The sequence below is a fragment of the Canis aureus genome, chromosome 8, assembly GCF_053574225.1.
Source record: "Canis aureus isolate CA01 chromosome 8, VMU_Caureus_v.1.0, whole genome shotgun sequence".
Taxonomy (NCBI): Eukaryota; Metazoa; Chordata; class Mammalia; order Carnivora; family Canidae; genus Canis; species Canis aureus.
Window position 1 is genome coordinate 22,111,656 of NC_135618.1, and position 20,445 is coordinate 22,132,100.

At 48.5% G+C, this 20,445-nt stretch overlaps 1 protein-coding gene across 4 annotated transcripts in view; it reads right to left on the bottom strand.

Moving 5' to 3' along the window:
• The window catches only part of BCAR3 (BCAR3 adaptor protein, NSP family member), a 155,526-nt gene that overhangs the window by 42,904 nt on the left and 92,177 nt on the right, over positions 1–20,445 (bottom strand). Inside the window, exon 1 of one of the 4 annotated variants that reach the window (XM_077905483.1) lies at positions 8,774–9,211. The exons of the other annotated variants lie outside the window; for them this stretch is intronic. Coding sequence (XP_077761609.1) covers positions 8,774–8,857 — 84 coding nt within the window. The 5' untranslated portion in view covers positions 8,858–9,211. Of the gene's footprint in view, positions 1–8,773; positions 9,212–20,445 lie in introns of those variants that run through there. 4 annotated transcript variants of the gene reach the window in all.

A 20,445-nucleotide genomic window follows, 5' to 3' on the forward strand; every position in this document is an offset into this window, starting at 1 on the left:
CAATTCAAACATAGCTGACCCCTGAAAAACACAGATGAGAACTGTGTGGGTCCACTTCCATGAAGAACTTTTTTAGTAAATATAGCACAGTACCATAAATGTATTTTCTCTTTCTCACAATTTTCATAATAACACTTTGTTTTCTCTAGCTTACTTTATTGTAAGGATGCAGTGAATAATACATATAACATAAAAAATACACATTAGTTGACTGTGCTAGGCTTCCAGTAAACCGTAGGCTCTTAGTAGTTAAAATTCATATACACATGAATTTTACATGAAGGGGTTGTTCAGGGTCAAATGCATCACCCTTTTCTTAATTCACCTTGAATGAATGAGGCACTACTGAATAAACAAAATGCATCATGGTGAAAGACACTAGGAGATATCACTGGAAAGAAAAACGAGAAATGCCAAACACACAGGAAAATCCAAAGATTCAGAAACCTTTTCAGCATGAGGTATAGAATAAATCACTTTCCAAATTTATCTCTCCAAAAACATACCACGACTAACAACTGTCTCAGACAACTGCTTTAGGATGAGCACATCATATATCAGGACCAAGTACACAGTAGGTTCTCAGTAAAACCAAATGATTCATCACAAGATGGGTTTTGGCCAAACATCAACTCTACCACTTCCAACATAAAACTCTCACGTCGGGATCCCTGGGTGGCTCAGTGGTTTAGGGCCTGCCTTCAGCCAGGGTGTGATCCTGGAGACCTGGAATCGAGTCTCACGTTGGGCTCCCTGCATGGAGCCTGCTTTTCCCTCTACCTGTGTCTCTGCCGCTCTCTCTATGTCTCTCATGAATAAATAAATAAAATCTTTAAAAAAAAAAATAAAACTCTCACGTCATTTTAAAGGTGTATTTCTCCCCAGAGGAGCTCAAAGTACTTGACACCCATATATCTCATTTAACAAGCTTTTGCAAACCACAATCACCATGCTAGAGGTCATAGCAGAAATGGAAAAACAGCAGCTGAACTTCAGAGACCCAAGACACCTAAAACAACACAACTCTGATCTCACGAATCTGTACAACATCCCTAGAGTTAAACAGGTAGTAAGAGAAAACATCCCTAGAGAAAACATCACCGAGGCCCTGAATTTTCATGATTTGTTTAGACTTACAGAATAGGGGATTGACTAAAAACTAAAATCCAAGTCTCCCAAAGTATACAAAAAACTGGAAATATTTAGTCCATACAGAACAGACTTAAAGAAACATGAGGGCTGTGTGGAAACAGCTGAAGGACTGGGCTGTTACCATCTCAAGATGATGGTCAAATATTCTTGGTTCACATCCCTAGGGAAAGTAATCTAGAATCACCCCCCCCACACACACACACAGAGTTTTATTTCTAGGTGTTCACTCATACCAACCAATTTGGTCTCAAAATAGACATGCTCACAATAATGCGAGGGAAGAAATGTATCTGAAGGGCTATTATGCCCACTTAGCTGCAGAATAAGGTAGACACTGCAGTGCATAGATTTTGACTTAATGTGAGGAGGGACCTTCTAGCAATTACAGTTGTTTCACATGGGGAAGTGCATTGCCTTAAGGATATAATATAATCCCCATGTCTAGAAATGTCACACATGAAAATGAAATAACTTCCTATGAAGATTTAGGGCAGGAGGACCAGTTAGGATGCTACTCCAGAATTCCAAGCAAGAGATAGAGGGGCTTGAATTAGCACAGTACTGGTGGTAGGGTCAGGGAGGAAGAGACAGATGAGAGAAATGTTTACAAGTAAAATCATAAGCCATAGCTGATGAGATATGAAAGAAGAATGGGAGGATAAGGCATGGAAGCTCCTGGAAGATGCTGAGCCACCAACACTCAACACAGAATCGCAGAGGGAGCAGATCTGTGGGAGTGGCTGACCAGGCCGTGGGGTCCAGGTGCTGTGGGGAGAAGGGCGCACAAGCTGTGGAATCCTCGGAATGAGAGGGAGTCTATCTCAGCTTCATCCCACCTAAGAGATGGGGTGATGAGGACATATCAGAAGAGGGCCAGGGGATGCTGGCTTCAAGAGGTAGGCCAAAAAGAAAAACTGAAGATAGTGTCTTAATCTATTGGACCTTCTATTAAAAAAACAAACAAACAAACAAAACTCATACATTGACTGAGTGGCTGAAACCACAAACATATATTTCTCACAGTTCTGAAGGCAAGTCCACGATCAAGGTGCCAGTAGATTCAGTGTCTGGCCTGCTTCCTTGTTCCAGATAGCCTTCTTCTCACTGAGTCCTCACGGAGCAGAAGGGGCTGGAGAGCCCCCCGGGATCTCTTTTGTAAGAGCACTAATCCCATTCATAAGGGCTCCATGTACCACCTCCTAATACAGCCCACTCGAGGTTAAGATTTTGATATGAATTTTGGGGGGACACAAGACAGTCCCTAGCAGTGGAGTAGGAGTGGTCAGGAAGGATCCAGGAGAATAAGCAGACTGCAGTGTCCTAGTGGTCAAGAGAACAGACTTTCAGGAAGGAAGAGCCACTAATGCCAAGTACAGTAGGGTTCCAATAAGATCAGGATTGGACGGCATCCACTGGACTTGGCAAGGCTCCTGGTGGGGTGAAGGAGGCTGAGTAGCCACTGGGAAGTGAGGAAGCAGAGGTCATGTTCCTCAGGTTCTGGGTGAAGGAAGACCGGGATCAGGAAATGAAGACACGGAAATAGGTAGTATTTTTAGAATGAGAAAGACCGAGGCATGTTTGCAAACTACGTGGGAAGTGCTGGTGGAGAGAGGCAGGCCGAAGGTCGCTGAGGAGAGACCGACGGCGAGGAATCTTCGAGGAGGGGGTGGTTGTGGGCACAGGTGGCTAGGCCGGCCGTGGTCGGGACAGGGACACTTCATCCTCGGAGGAGGCGGGGATCTGGATCTGGCCATAGCTGTGGCTTGTGCGGGCGGGCGTGGGGACGGAAGATTATCGTGCCTGATGGCCTGACCCGCTGCTGTGAGGAAACAAGATATTCTGAGCGTTTAAAAAGGGCCTAAAGAGAAGGTGGAGGGAGGCCGACCAGAGCGAGCCGAGCAGGGGCGGCAGAGCTGACCGGAGCTTCAAGGACACGGGCACGAGTTGGGGAGACGCTGGTTAAGCTCCTCCAGCTGCTGCTCCCCGCAGAAGGACCAGGCCCCAGACCTTCCCTGCTCCCCGTCCCCGTGGCGCCCCCCCCCCCCCCAATCTCTCTGTCTCTTCGTTGCTCCTCAGCTTTGGCCTGAGGTCTAGTGCATCAGGCCCTCGCCCGGGTCTCTCCACCTACTGCTCCTGTAGGAGCCGCTCCATGGTACCTCCTCCAGGAACCCCCCGCCCCAGGGCTGCATTAAGACAGGGGCAGCCCGGTAGGGCTCAGCAGTCTAGCACCTGCCTTCAGCCCAGCGCGTGATCCTGGAGACCCGGGATCGGGTCCCACGTCGGGCTCCCTGCGTGGAGCCTGCTTCTCCCTCTGCCTGTGTCTCTGCGCAACCCTTCCCCCGCCCCCCCGTGTGTCTCTCATGAATAAATAAATAAAATCTTTAAAAAAAAAAAAAAAAATCGTTGCCGGGGCCTCACAGCACACCATGGAGAGAGCTGCTTGCACGTCCACCTCCCCAGTGGACACACAACTGCTCCTCCAGGCAGGAGCTTGCACTGTCTCCCCAGCACCCAGGAGGCTCTCAGGACACACACTGGGAGTGCCGGTGGGGGGATGAGCAGATGAACTGTAAGTAAGAGGTTGGCTCACTGGTCGCTCAAATTCCATCTTATTAAGAAAACTGGGAGCTAGCTTGTTGGTTCTTTGTGCAGAACTGCTTTTGCAATAGCACACGTGTTTCAGAGTGGACGCTGGGGAGAGCTGTTCTCTATACAAACTAAAAGACTGATCATAGCTCTTTCATAAGCCAGAAAAATAAGCCATGACATTCTCATGGCCAGAGCCAGATTCCAACAGTAGCCCCTGGGGCTGTGGACATGCACTGGAAATCCAGATGAGGACAGAGATGCCGCAGTCCAAACCCATGAGGCTCCCCTCCTCTCCCCTCCCCTCCCAGGGCAGCCTGAGTTTCCTCTGTTGGCCTAAAGACATCCCAAATATGCATCAGCTAAAAGACCCCAGAGCTGTCTCTGACATCTTTAAACCCAGCGACGGAGCCTGGTCCTCCACGTACTGCAGAGCTCTCAGGTGGCAGAGCGTGAAGGTCTCTGGGGCCTGGGCACCCTGACTCTCCAGCGTCCTCCCCGGTGTTTGGACAGGCCTGTTTCTCTGTAGTCCTGGAGGTGATAAACCCACTAACAGAATTTTCCCAGGATCCCAGTCTCATTTCTGCTTCCCACCCACGTCTCTCCAACAAAAACAAGGCCTTGGCCAGAATCCAAGCTCTGGGGTCTGTGGAGAGGGGATGCTGGGACCCAGCCGCTGTCAGGCACGTCCTTCCTTTCACTGATGCTGAAACCAGATCCCCCAAGCTCCCAGATGCCAATGGAATGCATTTAGGTCTCTCAAAAACAAAAAAAAAAAAAAAAAAAAAAGCTGTGGTAGGCTTTTTTCTTTTTGGAGGGCAGGAGAGATAAATGAGCAACTAGCCACCGCCATGAGAAAGGACTGAGTCACTCTGGAGAGACAGCTCCCCAGTGACTTTTTTCACCTTGCACAGCCTGTGCTGGTGATGCATCAGCCCCACCAACTAAGGCCAAGTCAGGCCCTCATCAGCACCAGGATGGTAGACTAGGACCCAAGTTGCCACCACAGCAAACAGACCAAGGGACCGGCCACAGGGGAGGCAAGCAGGACCTCAACTCTACCACATTTGCTCTGACACAGGAAGGCAGTTTCTAATGAAAACAAGTTCCAGGAATACAACCCTCTGGGGATGAGCAGATGGGACACCTCGGGTTGTCATATTGCATTCAGAGAAGCTCCAGATACTTTTGGGGGCAATGGAAAGGATTGAAAGCAAAACAAAACATGACAGTAGCAACAGCCCCATTTAAGTCGCAAAGATGACCAAATCTACGTGTGGGAAAGTATACACTTAAAACCCACTGCCTTCTAAGCCATGACTTCTCATGGACAAGACCACTAAGTTAGCCGAGATGAAGTGACTCATTTACCCACTGACTCCAACCTCTCTGTTGAGGCTTCTTCAGAAACGTGGCTATTGGGACGCCTGGGTGGCTCAGTGGTTGAGTGTCTGCCTTTGCTCAGGGTGTGATCCTGGGGTCCTGGGATAGAGTCCCACATTAGGCTCCCCATAGGTACTTCTCCCTCTCTCTCTGTGTCTCTCATGAATGAATGAAATCTTTTACCAAAAGAAAAAAAAAAAAAAGAAAAGGAAAGAAACATGGTTATTCTACACTTGCAAGTTGCCTTAGGATCCCCTGGAGTTAAAATCACACTGATCTTCCCCAGAAGTGGCCATTGGTAAGGTGGCAAAATTCAGCTTCTTTCCCCCTACCTCACAGAAGAAAAATCAGAGACATGGGGACAAGAAGTGAGGGTCTGTCTCATTGCCAGTTCTAGCAATGGGATCTATTGTGCTTCTCACCAAATTCCTTCTGTGGTTCACAAGGGACCTAAAAGAGGTCTTGCCACGGCCTGCAGGATTACCTGTTCTCTGAAAGCTACGTTTCCATTCCATGAAGTCTCTCCCAAAAACTGAGGTTTGCACTATTTTTCCCCAACTGCACTGTGTACTAAAGTATTAATGCATACAGTATCATCTCATTTTGGGTTTCTTTTTTTTTTTAAGATTTTATTTATTTATTCATAAGAGACAAAGGTGAGTAGCAGGCTCCATCCCAGGACCTCGGGATCATGACCTGAGCTGAAGTTGAATGCTTAACTAACTGAGCCACCCGGGCACCCACGGTTTAGGTTTCAACGGCCTTAATGTGATATTGTAGAAAGGACACTGGGCTTCAAGCCAGATGAAGGATAGAACCTGGTTTCTACCCCTAGTGCCCCACTAAACGATTCTGGGTAGGCAGTTTCTCTGAGCCTCAGTTTCTCCTCTGTGGGAAGGGGTAAACTATTGCCTTGCCAACTTGGAGCACTGGTTTTGAGACTCCTATAAGACAACTCACTTGCATTCCCTGTGAAGGAACTCCGAAGGAAGCTGAAAGAACTTCTGCAAATGTAAGAAAATGACACCATGACCTAATGCTTTTGTGGTGAGGCCTTCAAAGTAGGGGCACCGGGCCTCAACTGTCATTTATCACACACACACACACACACACACACACACTCCTGCCAAAGAGCGCTTACACTTGGATGGGCTACTACATTCGATATTTAGGGACTTTTGAACTTGAACGTGCCCCAGTAATGTTATGGATCAGTAATATTTTCAGTCTAAATTCTTTTTCCATTGGGCACAAGCAAAATAGCCTTTCCATTTCTCACCCAGGATGTTAAGGTCATGACCCTCCACATGGCTGGAACATTTCATCTCTGGCCTCAGCTCCCCGGAGCCCAGCAAAGACTGCATAGCCCTGATTCTCCTCTTCATTCTTGCCCCGCCCCCCCCCACCCGCCTCCTTTCCAAGGCCTTTATATGCAAGTCCACACCAGGCCCCTGCATACATTCTAAATTCCTACAAATCTCTGCAAGTAAGATTTTATTCCCTCAAAGCACCAGTGTGATTGGTCTCCTGTGTAATGAAGGAGCCTTTATATTTTTAGTTTTCTTCCCATACAACAAACACTATTAATAACATTTTAGTTTCTCCCGAGATGATATGGATTAGACCAAATGGAAAGTTACCATGGCTACCAGAGTGTTATTTTTGGTATGAGAAATCCATGCCAAGTGAAGCAGCATACACGGTCAAGAACTGGAGCTTTATTTCCGCTTTGCTATCAGGCAATCAATCCCAACTTAATTTTGAAACCCTAATTGCAGCGGAAACTAATTATGAGTGGCAAGACCTGAAACCCCTAATTAAAGGAGGAGTCAATAAAGCAATGCAGCCTTATCACTGGGGCAACTCTTGCAGGGATTTAAGCACAGGAGGACTTTCTTTCCCAGGTAACTACCTGAGCAAAACAGTGCAGGGAAGCACACCTGGACATTGGGTGGGAGACCCTAAGTTGGGTCTGGAAATGTCAGTCTCTGGTGGGCAAGCAAGTCAGGTCTTCTCCCTGTGTTATGAAGATGCACCCAACTGGGGGTGAGGCGGGAAGCCCCTGGTGGGAAGGAGGTGTTTCTACTCTCAGTCAAAAGGTGGTCAGGGGAGGCCAGGGAGGGAGAAGCTCAAGGATGGCTGTACCCCATATATTACTGTGGCCTTTGTGCACAGGCCTTGGACACGGCTGCAGAGGAACAGGGGCATCCGACAGAATCTCATCACTCACACTCAGATATTTAGAAGCTGTTTTCTCAGATATCCATGCTGAGCCGCACTTTTCTGAATTAGCAAAAGCTGGCTTATGAAAGGACTTCTATTAGAGTGAAAACATACTGCCAATCTGCAGCACACGGTCCCTTTGGGACCTCCTGGTCTATCTTTGACAGCTTTAAAATACTGTTAATGGCATGACTTCATCTACCAACACTAGAATGATCCATATTTAGGCCAGAAACCACATGGTCCCCATATCACCCCACTGGGCTCCAGGATAGAAAGAGACTCTTAAATCAGAGAGGAAACACTTTTAACTGATGATTAATTGCCCATCCCCCCTCCAAAACACTTTTAATTGATGACTAATTGCTCATCCCCCTTGACAAAGAGACAAAAATGAACTTTGCTCAATGGTGAGAAAGATACTCTGAACACTCCAACAGGGCAGTCAAATCAGAAGCCTACCCTCTTCCCACTCGGTGTATATTTTTCTACAAAGGGCTCTTTCTCCCTTTAACAGATTTTCCTGAGCTCTTTTCTTTTAAGCATTATGGAGAAGGAGGAAGCCAAACATCATAACCCTGTGGTAGCTTTTTCAATTGTATGAAATAAGTCAGTCCCTCCGGAGACAGAGCTCCACCATCTGGGTGGGAAGGATGTCATGAGAGCTTTAGATTCCTATTTCCTAAGGATAAGTGAGCTCCATGGTCAAGCTAAGGGCCAACAGGATTTTTCCAAGGCAGACAAACCCGCAGACCAAGGAGAGCCTGTATTAATCTTCGTTCTTAGTGTTGTCACAGGCAGGCAACAAAGAACACAGGTCTTGTCTTGGAATTAGTCAAATGAGGTTGAGTATTTTCATCAAAATAAACAGTGGGCTGATGTATTACGCAAAACCTCTGGCATTAGTGTCTTGTAACAAAGGTTCGAAATGGTAGCAGTAAGGAAAAGACAGTTCCAAATACTGAAATGTTTTGGAACCTGGCTGAAATTTGGAAGGAGGTCTTTGGTGGTTTCTGTATATTATATACATGATTGACATAAGGGACCAGCGGGTTCAGGAGAGAGAGGGGCTCAGCCCTCTCACATCCACTGTCAACAAGGGAAGGGAGATATAAAGAGAGAAAGAAGAAAAATAGGTCTGTCTTACTGAGTTCCTTTGGTTTAGAATTTCCACCCAAGGAGACAGAGTGTCCTGAGAAAGAGAGCTTCATCCCCAAATGCAGACTCGGAGCCCCCTTTCTGTGCAGCTGGATTTTGCTTCCAGCAGAGGCACATCACTAGGGGCTTAGGAAGATCTCCCGGCCAAAGAAAGCGCCTCTGTTTTTCCAACCAGCAGGCTGCAAACTTTTTCGGGTGCCTTTTAGAAGACTACTGCTTTCAGGGCTCCCCAAAACAATCTCCAATGCATCTTATCTTGAAACCGACCTACCTTGGCTCCAAGGAATGGCTTGCAGGGGTAGAAGCAGCACAGGGCTGCCGACAGGGCGTGGAGAGCACTGCATTCCTTAGGCATCGTTCAGTGTCCAGTCCCTGGACCACACACTTTTTTTTAGGGTTAAAAGAAATGGGGCTTGGTGATCAGAGCCCCAGCCCCGCGGCGACAGACGGCTCTGCTGCTCCTGCCCGCAGTCCAGGGCCGGGCTGGGACTTCTCCCCTCCGCTGAAGCCGATACGATCCACTCGTTCAATTCTAGCAGGCTGGTGTCCAGCCTGCCATGCACACGGTGCCAGAAATTCTCATGTGACCAGACTTGCTCTCTGATGAAATTCTAACCTCTCTTAGAAGAGCTTTGGGCTTTAGCTGTCCCCTCAATTTAGAGACCTGTCAGAAATCATGAGCCCCCTCAGGCCGTCTGTCCTTCCCAGGGCTAGGACACCAGGCAATCTGCTCCTAGACGCTTTATCTGCTTGCCACCCCAGCAGCTAAGGGTTAGGGAAGCACATATCGTACCACCTTGTGGAGACAAAGGCTCCTTTGAGAAAAGGACCTAAAAGGTGACTGGGGTGTGACTCTCCCTTAGGACCAATCCTAGAAGTCCTAAGAAACATGGGCAGGGTCCCTGGCCCCTCTACCCCAGCCCACCCGCAGTACTGTTTATTTTTAATTAGAATGCTCCTGGCAGCCAGTTTGCGGCTGATAACGTTGGCATAGCCATCACTGAAGGCAAAGCAATACTGTCTTCTGGTGTTTAATTAGCAAGTCTGTCAGCAAACACCCCGAGCACCCCCATACCATCCCACCTGGCCAAGCAGTCTGTTGGGAGTATGGGGGTCAAGCTGTGTACCCTCCTCTGACTCAACTGTTTACCTCACTTCCCTCCCTCACTTCAAATACTCCATTTTCAATTGTCCTCTCTGCCTAACCCAGATCCAGCACTCAGACCAGGTGGCCCAGGGAAGCCACACATTTCTCCTGTGCTAAGTAGACCTTTGCCCCCACCAAGACCTCCTACGACCTTTAGGGGAAAGTGACTGCTTCTCTTCTTGCATTCCAGTTAGAGTGGATGCTCAACAATTCTGGTTTTCATCAAACCCTGGTCTCTGCCTGTAGCTCTTCCTGTCCTATGGTTCCAAACATTACCTTTCTGTGGCTTCGGCCACTCAAACCTGGAATGTGTCCTGAAGCTTTCTAAAACTTCACACAGGCAGAAACTTGTAATGAGGAAGAAACAGAACCTATTCAGTCCAGAAAGGAACAACACCAGATGAGGCATGAGGGAGGTATGAGAAATATCCAACAGGATTAGTGTCAAATCCTCAGGAGGCCTCGGCCTTTGGACTAGGTCAAGTCTGCCTGTAAAAATAGAGACTTGTTTGTTCAATGCCTGGTGAGCAGCTTCTGTGCTTGAACATGGCCTGAATGGGCAGAGGGGCAGCCTAATAAATACACAGGATGCAGTGATAGAGCTACAAAAGGTCTGTCACCACAAGAATGATGGGGGAGGGGAGAGGTGACTTCCTTTGTTCTCCCTCAGTCCTTCTCCTCCGTGATTTTGGAGGTCAGATGTGCAGCCCTGGGGGCTCCTGGGTCCGGGAAAGTCCACCCAAGAACCTGGAAGCAAGCATCAAGGATGGGAGAGTTCATGGTGTTTTTGAGCTGGAGGGGCCCTTGGAGATGGCCCAGTTGGTAGGTGGGTACTGTCCTCCCAGATCCATATACTGTATCCATGAGCAAGCATTTGCTCTGTTTGCCCTTATTTCTATTAGATGGGATTTAAAAGTAAGTCTACGTGCAGTCAGGGCCCAAGCAGACCTATAGCCACCAGGTAAGGGACCCAATTTTCATTTGCTCATCTCCTTTGGCAGGAAACACACTCCACCAGGTAAGAAACTCCCCCAAGAGGCTACAAAAAAAGCACCATTCCCACTATGGGAAAAGGAAAGAAAGCAGCTCCTTAAATCCCACACAAAATTTCAGAGAGATTGGTCAAAGCCTCTGAACTCCTACTCTAACCACAGAAAGTCTGAATGAAGTGTAGTCCTGAAAGAGATATGCAAATACCTCAGACTTGTAAATTACCAAGAATTATGTCATCAAGTGATCAAGTGCTCTGGGCCAGGGTAAAGGCAAAACAGAAGATCTTCAGGTCACTGTAGAATCTCGGCTCTTGTCTAAGGCTACCTCTGTTTACTCTCACAAATGTCCCCCAAATGCCCATAGAATTGGCTGTCAGGATTAATGAGTGGCCTCATCTTACTAGGTAACTGTTTCTTAAGCACTTAAAAAAAAAAAAAAAGATGTATTTGAGAGAGAGCGTGCCTGTGCAAGAGCACTGGGGAGGAGCAGAGGGAGAGAGAGAGAGAGACCTAGACTCCCACTGAGCTCGGAGCCCAAGGCCAGGCTCCATCTCACCACCCTGGTATCATGATCAGAGCTGAAACCAAGAGTCCAATGCTCAACCCACTGAGCCACGTCAAGAGCACTTTTTAATTTTCTTGTTCCACACCAAAAAGAATTCCTGAAATAGCATTCAATGGTTTTAATAAATTTCTCCGGAAATGGCCAAGGAGGAAGATGAAAATAACGTGTTGTTGTTGCAACAAAAGATGATAATTGCGTGAATTTGCAAAGTGCCCTTCACTGACTTGTTATGCTTTTCAATATTTGCATCCACACTGATCAATTCTCCCACGTTCTCCTAACAGTGATTATTCTATTGCAGTTACAAAGAAACAGAAGACCAGGACAGCGTGTCACTCAGCAGTGAACGGACAAAGGACCAGGGACTCCAGCCCGTGATTGCAGAACCTGGTATGTAATCACATGGAAACACAAATAAGAGATTTTTTAATGTCTTATAATTAAATCTGTTACTCACACAGCCCCATGAAAAGGCGGTGACCTGGGGCAGGGGGTCACTCTGATGATTTGGTGCATGTGATTTAAGACCAAATTTGGATTCCGGGTTTTCTACAGACCATGTTCTTCTCAGGACAGGGGTCAGTGTCTCTAGGGCAACCCCAGGGACTGACGGAGAGGGAGGGATGCTGGGCAGCACACAAAACTCTGGGGAAATTGTGCTAACATCCCCCTCCAGCCTCCTGGACAACTTGTTCCTCTACACCAAGGGACATGCCTGTGAAAAAAGCCAGGGCAGGGTAGCCAGGTAGACCCTTGAGGGAGATTCTCATGCCTTCAAGTCACATGCTGCCCCCTCTGTCTGGGAAGAGGGTTAAAGCAGGCCAGAGGAAGGCCCCAGCTCAAGTATTGCCCTCAATGCCATTTTTTCCTTGGGCAGCCCTAATACTAACCTGCCCTATTTAGTAACCATGGAAACAGGAGCTGCCTGCCAGCCACATCCCACAGACACGTGCTCACTCCCTGAAAGTGTGCAAGAGTCCTTCTCCCAGAGGCTACACCAGATCAGGCTCCCGGTGAGGGAGACCCTCTCTTTGACCTGACACTGGAGGAGAGGTCTGGGGCGCAGAAAGATGTGCCTACCAGGTATTTGCTTTTCCCCGTTTCAGGGAAACCGGGAAAACAAAGCTGCCAATACTCCTCCATTCTCCCCAAAGCCACCCCAGAATCAAGATATCAAGCCTTGTGTGCACAGAGGTGCTTCTGGTCATTGTCTGGCAGCCCTGTGGACAGTGACACTGCCCACGGCGGGCCACGCTGTCACCAGAGGGCACTGGTCCAAGGCTGCAAGGCCTGGCTCGTCCCTGCCCACAGGGACACACTCAGAGCATCAGTCAAGGGATGAACTCTAGTCATGGAGGTCAAAACAGCTCAACCTCTCATGGCAACCACTGAGACTCCACCTCCTCAGCCAGAGTGACCTCTCCTGGCTTTTTGCCTCCCCTAAACCCCAGTGATCAGACTCTCAGTGAACAAACACAGCCTTAATGAGCTAGGGGGTAAGACCCAAGCTACTACCATTTCCATTTCCCCTGGTGTCCTAGGAAGCAGGGACGATTAACCTGGATTGGCCCAACTGCAAACATCCAAGACTGTCCTCTGCAGCTTTGGCCCCTTGAAGAGCCGCGTGGCAAGTGCCTGGGCAGCCCAGGGCCAGCAAATGTGTGTTTATCTGCAACCCTGTCTCCCAAGCCTCCCAGGGCCCTGGCCGGGGAAGAGCTCCTGTGGCCAGAGCACCCACCCTCACCTAAAAGCGACAGGACCTCAGGGCTTACGGAGGTAAGGACGGCCCCCCAGATTCCTGGGCCCCCCCCCAGATTCCTGAGAGTGCAGCTGTGAAGGGCCATTGATCTGCCTCGCGCAGCACTCACAGGTACACCCCTCTCTACTGGGCCTCCTGCCCCCTCCCTACCCTCCCCCCAATACATCTGTTTCTCTAAATGGCCCTTAAAATTGTAGAACTGACGATGCAGAGCTAAACTAGGTGAGGGCGCAGCCCCAACTGCTTTCTTGCACGACCGCATACAGTTCCTTCCGTGTATCCCGCCACCATAATTACCAGCATCTCTGGCCTGGGATTAGCCCAGAAATCCTGTGCTACACAAGCCCAGTTTTCTGTTCTTAGCATTAGGGCAAAATGAAATGAACAAGCATGCGGCATCGGTTCCAACCTCCCCACCAGAAGGCTCAGACTCTGGAGGTCTCAGTCTTTTCTCGGGGCCCATGAAAACCGTCGACTCTCCTCCCCCAGCAAAAAGCACACATTATAATGTTTTACATGTAATTTCAGGGGATACCTTGTCCCCCGAGGCCCATCCACACACCCCTGGAAGTCCTACTCAGCCAAGAGGACCTAGCCTCTCCACGCTTCCTTCTACTCCAGTCACGATGCACCCCGCCTCCCCCAGAGCAGGCATTTGTTTTTCTGGTCATCACAGCTCCCACATTTTCTGTGCTGTGCGCTTTTCTCTTTCTCCTACCTTCCACCTTGATAAGCGGGAGTTATATAAGCAACTAATAGTGACCACAAATGCCCCTCAGATGTCTCTCCCACGCAGAGCTGCAGAAAGGGACTGAGGGGCACCTACAAAGCCAGAACACTAGGAAGGCTCACCAGCCAGGACAGCTGCGCCGTCTCCCATCTCCACTGTCCCTGGCTTTCCCATCTCACAAGCACTTCTGCAAAATGACATCTTCCAAAACGGAGCTGTGAAACACACATTTGCATGTCTCAAAAGTGACGCTGGGAGGTAGCAGGTTAGAAGGAGAGCCAGAGTGGGTTCAAGTCTTGCACCACAAGCAAGCTGGGCGACCTTGGGAAATTTCTTAACCTCTCTGAGCCTGTTTCCTCCTCCAATTTACCAGGTTTTTGTGAGGACCAAGTGAGATAACAGAGTGGGATACCCAACCCATATGAGGCACTCAGCAAATGTGAGCTCCCCCTCCCCATTCGTTCCTCCTGCAGGGCACGTGCCTGATCTCACCTACAAGTCAGGCCACAGGAGCCATGCCCTCTGCAAGGGCCTGGACGGCTCCACCCTGAGCCACTGACTGGCAGGCTGGTACTGCACTGACTACTGAATCTTAAAAGCCAGGGAACAATGAGGAGGAGTTTAAGCATTTTCTCAGTCTTGAAATATTTTTAGCCTTTAAATTTTAAGATCACATATTAAAATTGCACATATGGTTTTAATCACACTTGCTCAGATGTCTCAGATGATTTTCTACTCCAGAGCCGTTGTCATTTGGAGAGTTGTTTGTTTTAACAGGCAACATGTATGTCCACAGCATCTGCCTACTTGGCCCTCACCCAGGGGGACTCCTGGTCCATCCACAGCTACTGAGCTCTCGATATCCCACTCCATCCCAACCGGTCTGACTGGGGATCCTGTAGCCCCCCTAATAGGATCTGGGTTGCAACCCCTCCTTCTGCAGTGCCCCCAGGCCAGGCTGGCTGCAGAGTTGGGCTATTGCCTACATCCAACCTGAATGTCTCACCTGATGCTCCTCCTACCTTGCCCCCCTTACCTAGCCCTCCAGGGTCTTGCCCTAGGACTAGACCTTCCACATGAGTCTAGAATCCCCAGAGGGGTCAGCCCAGGTGGCTCAATGGTTTAGCGCTGTCTTCAGCCCGGGGTGTGATCCTGGAGCCCCGGGGTCGAGTCCCACGTCAGGCTCCCTGCATGGAGCCTGCTTCTCCCTCTGCCTGTGTCTCTGCCTCTCTCTCTGTCTCTCATGAATAAATAAATAAAATCTTAAAAAAAAAAAGAATCCTCAGAGGACCACCTCCCATGTGCCTGACTCCTTCATTCTTCATCAGCCCATATTACTGGCTCCTCTGATACAAGCCATGTCTAGAATTAGAACAGTGCCTGGTGTCGATGCTTGGGTGCCATGCTTACTCTACCCAGCCACCACCTCTAGATTTTCAGTGTCCCTCCAGATTTGGCCTTCTGCCTGTATTTGCCTTCTCCTCTCTCAATCCTTGTGGCAGGAATCACCAGAATCACAGTGCATTCTTCCAATGCCACTCCATGCCCTTCTCCCACCTTCAAGAGGCTACCAAGTGTCTGAGTGGAATGAAATAGGCATTGAGGAATGTCTGGGAAGGCAGAATCCTGGGGTGCGTGGTGGGGTGGGTACCAGGCAAGGGGTGGAGTCAGAACTAACTGCACTCATTCTAGCCTTGAAAGCTGGCCATAGTGAAATCAGAAAATGATTTTTGTTAATCCCTCCTTCTGTTTTCAAGCAAATTCCAGCCATCTACGTGAAATATTTTGGTGGAAAAATATGTTTTTCTCAAGGTCATAAACTGATCGTGGGCATTATCATCAGTGACACACTGGATAATTGCGCATCCTGCCCAAACAGCTAGGAGAAGCAGGCCAGGAGTTTTAAGCAGGGTGTGGAGTGGGGTTTCCATGAGCCACAAGAAATTGTACATGAACGGTTGGGTATCTGTTCACTGAGGTGAGGGGTACATGGCTTTTACTCATTTCTCAAAGAGGTAAAAATCCCCACTGATCCAGAAGGACTTTCAGTGGTCCTTCAAGATGGGGCTCCTGATGGTCCTATTGGATCTTTTCTCTAGTGGAGAGAAGAGGGAAGGGACACCTTTGGTCACCATGGACACGAGCAAAAGCAGATAAAGCCTGTAGCCACCAGGACACAGTCGGCCCCAGCAGGGCTATGGCTGGCAAGAGGAGGAGACAGAAAGCCTCGACACCACACCAGTAGGGCCACGTTCCATTCTGCCGGTGGGGCAGCTTTAAACACGTGTGAGAGGAGGGGAACCCTTCCCCAGCTGGTGGAAGGGCCTTGCTTGCACATCACACTCAATGCCACCATTGAACGCAGAAGAGCTGCAAGGCTGACCCTCGGCAAAGCCTCCCCAAGCACAGACTCCAGGGCTGCGATCGTCACAGGCACCCCACCTCTCAGCTGGGGGTGCCCTCACTTACCCGCGTGCAAGGCCCCCCAGAGCCAGCGTTCATACAGAGCTTTCACCACAGGGTCTTATTTAATACTTCACCAGGAGACACATATTATTATCTCCATTTCATGTGGGAGATCAAACTGTATTGAGTTAATGATTAAACCAACTCTGAATCAGAATGGCTGGATCAATGGGATGTGATAATGGCTGCATGGCTACCACCAGGTTGCCCAGAGTACCTTATCTTGTGCAAATCCAAAAGGCAGAATCCCGGCTGCACAACATCCCCTCCCTCCCACGGAGGGACAGATGTCCTTAGCAACATGGGCAGCAGGTCTCATCCGAAAATATCTCATCAGGGATCCTCATTCATTACTGACGGGAAAGGGCAGGACATGGACAGATGAATCCCGAGACAGAATCTGCAAAGAGCCAGGAGGTAGCAAATCCCTAGGGCACACGGGACCACTGCAGGGCTCAGGGACTGCCTCTGCGCATATAGAAACGTCATCTAGGTATATTTCTCTACAGGAAAAGGCCGACTCACACCGTGTGTTGCATGGGCAGGATCATATTGATCACCGGCCAGTTCCTTCACTTCCTAAAGTAGTCGGTGCTAAGCACAATGCCACCTACAGAGGTGATATCTAGATGGTCAACACTCCTGGTGCCCAAGGTGGGACAATGGGCTCCTTTTGTCAATTAATCAAAGGACAATACGATCCCTGCTCTTGCAGTATGTACCCAGAGAAGTGGGACAGAGGAGAGAGGAAGGGAGTTACCAAGAGTAGCAGGAACCCACCTGCACCAATCTCTAAGAACACCAGGGGAGCCTCAGGGTCGGGCTACTTGTGACAGCAGATGTGGGAATTTCTCCAAGGCCGAGCTGTAAGGGGAATCCACAGCCTCTCTGCTCCACTACCCATGATCTCTGTAAACAGCGTGGATCTGACAAACTGGGAGGCAAGGAGTATCCAGCATGTAGGAAATAAACTAGAGAAAGATGAGTACAGGGTCTGAAAAGGCCAAATAGAAAATCTCTCTGCAAAAACCTATAACTGGTATTAGCATATTTCCCATTTGTACCCTAAGTAGACAGGGACAACTAGAAATCACTATATTTCTGATCATGAAAATTCAGAGGGGGAAATGATGTAAATAGTAGATAGTGGTTATTACATTTAAAAGCTTTACCCTGTGGTATGTGCATTCATACTTGTTTTGGATGTGTGAGCTAATCAGAATTCTGAACACTGAATGGACATGGGACCTAAGTTAGACCAGTCAGAGTCTTTCCCTGGGATTTTTCAAACCAGAGCAGAGGGAGAGGTCTCCTTTGCCCCCTGGGCCATAAACTTGAAGATGATAAACTAGGGCAGCCTACGGCCATGTGCCCCTATACAAACAAAGTGACCAGAGTGAATGTAGCCACTGTGCTGAGAAGCAGATGAAAGGACTGAGAGTCTGGACAGGCCTTCCTCTTCCAGAATAGACATCAAGCCAGGTACTCTACCCCTGTCCTTCCCAGGGGACACGTCCCTAGCCCACTCCATCCGTTTGAGAGTTTACTTGACCAATGTGAGATGAAGCAAAACTTGAGATCAAGACTGAAGGCATTGTGTTGGGCTCTACTGGAGTTCAGTGTGAGAGATGATCTCCAGACCTGAGAAGTGCTCAAAAAAAAACCCAACATAAACTGATGTTACATGAAAACATGTACAAAAAAAAAGAAAAAAGAAAACATGTACAAGGCACAGCCATTAATAACAAGGCTGTTCTGGGATCCCTGGGTGGCGCAGCGGTTTAGCGCCTGCCTTTGGCCCAGGGCGCGATCCTGGAGACCCGGGATCGAATCCCACGTCGGGCTCCCGGTGCATGGAGCCTGCTTCTCCCTCTGCCTCTCTCTCTCTCTCTCTCTCTCTCTCTCTGTGACTATCATAAATAAATAAAAATTAAAAAAAAATAACAAGGCTGTTCCTTCATGTTTCAGTGATGGGTGGAAATTAATAGTACTTCACAGCCTACTGCAAGGATGTTCCATTAAAGAATTGAGTTGCCTTCAGTTCTCATGGAAGCAGCAGACATGAATTTGCCTCTAGGGAAGGGGAGAGGGACTCACAGAGTTGGAATGTCCTGTGCCACTGAATGTAGGTGTGAGTTTTGCTCCCACACCCAGAACTAGGGTGTGGGAGCTAGGGGAAACCACTAACAAATGGCTCATTCAACCCTGCTCATGTGGGCAACAGCACCCTCTTAAGTTCCTGAAGGATATTTTCAAAGGCTGTTGTGTTTTGTGGAAGCACAGAGGACCTGATCCACAGGTACTGAGCCATTCCCTTATTTAAGGCCAGGTGGAGTTGACCAGTTACAACTGACCACCTAGGAGGGCAACTTTCAGGACTTCTTTGTAGGTCAAAGAAAAGAAAATTAGCATCACCCCCGAAATATATTCAGATCTTCCCAAGTTCCTTACGTAGTCCTTAGGTGGACATAGCCCAGAAGGAGCCTGGAAGCCCTGTTCTCAGTCTGTGTGGCCCTGTGGGACTTTCTTCACCTACCGCTATTGCTTTATTTAACCCAGCAAGGGGCCCCAGCTCCAACATCTGGCTATTGAAGCACTCATTAAAGTGATCTCTGTCTTTGTCTGTTTGCTTCAGGACTTATTCATTGTCTTATTCATTGGCAACACTCCAATGCCCAGACCGATTGGGGCCCATGCCCAAACAGAAGAGGGACTAGCGAATGTTTGGAGAAAGCATGGGGTTTGTCAATCTGGGTCTGCAAACCCCTTGGAAATAAGATGCACAATTAGATCACATGCGTATTTCTAGATACAGTTCTTATTCATCCCATTTGTAAAAAGACAGGGTACCCCCCCTCCCCCCCAAAAAATAGTTCAGAAACACAGGGGCCAAAGACATGACTTGCCACACAAGGGTTATGATCCTCGCTGGGGGAACGAGGCTTGCCATCCCTGCAGCTGAATTAGGACTGGTCCCTTCCTCACTCTTGACTGTGAGCTACCTGGATTCCCAGAACAGGTAACTCCCGACTCCTACGACCTTGCATGAGCAATCCTTGAATACTCTGCAAACCAGGAAGTAAGAGGATGCAGCCCTGTCCTGCCTAGGCTCATTCCAGCAAAGACCCAGAGAAGGCAGAGGGGAGGAGAATGGGCCATGATGGACTCAGTTGGCTATGATGGACTCAGATGCTTCAAAAAAAAACACCCACCTGGGCCTGGGAAAAATGAGAATCCAATTGGAGACTGGTGGTCACAGGAAACAGTCCATCAGCTTCATCATTGCTTCTGAACAAAACACTCTTTTGAGAGTGTGAATGGGGGCTTTATGTAGTTAAGTTCTCATCCACAGGCTAATAAATATGTGAAATGGCCTCTCAGACCAGGTTCCTGCAGCCTGGACACTGAGGTCATTCAAGAAACAATTAGATGCCATCTGGAGAGAGCTGGGACTCAAAAGGAAATTGCCTCGAAGGGCCAAACAGCATGTTCTTGTTCCCAGGGTCTGACACATCCTTATCTTCACTGACATAAAGGACGGATGGAGCTCAGCCAGCTAATCCACACTGGGAGCACAGAATGGGCAAATGTGGTGGCAATTAATAAAAGCTTAAGGACCAGGAGAATGTTCATTTTCAGCCTGCCTCAAGTAAATTTATCCCTTGACTGCACTTTTGCATCTGAGCTGAGCATCTCTGCCATAAACCAGACCTTGGCCTCACCAAGCTTTGGGTTTTCACAGTTTTAATATAAAGCAATCAGAGCAGAACAGCAACTGCTTCTGGACCAGCTCCTCACAGTATATAATGAGCAACTCGATCGCAGGAAACAGAGTTAGTATTTACGGAGGCCTCACAATCCACTCAATTGTAAAGAACAGGCCCTTATTTCTAGGATAGATTCTCAGTCTTTTCTTATTTTTAAATGAAAATTTAATGTTTCTTCTGTCAAGCAGTCAGTATTTTTTTTTAAGATTTTATTTATTCACGACAAATACAAAGAGAGAGAGAGGCAGGCTCCATGCAGGGAGCCCAACGTGGGACTTGATCCCGGGTCTCCAGGATCGCACCCTGGGCTGAAGGCAGGCGCTAAACCGCTGCTGGGCCACTGGGGCTGCCCAAACAATCAGTATTTTTAAATGTAGATGTTATTGTTTAAAAACAAAACTCTACTTAGCTAGAGAAAAAATATGGATTTAGGTAAAAAGGAGATGATGGTTTTACAGCTTTCTGACAGTTCTTAAGTAGAAGACCCTCTCGGACAGCGGTGTTCAAAGTGCAGTCT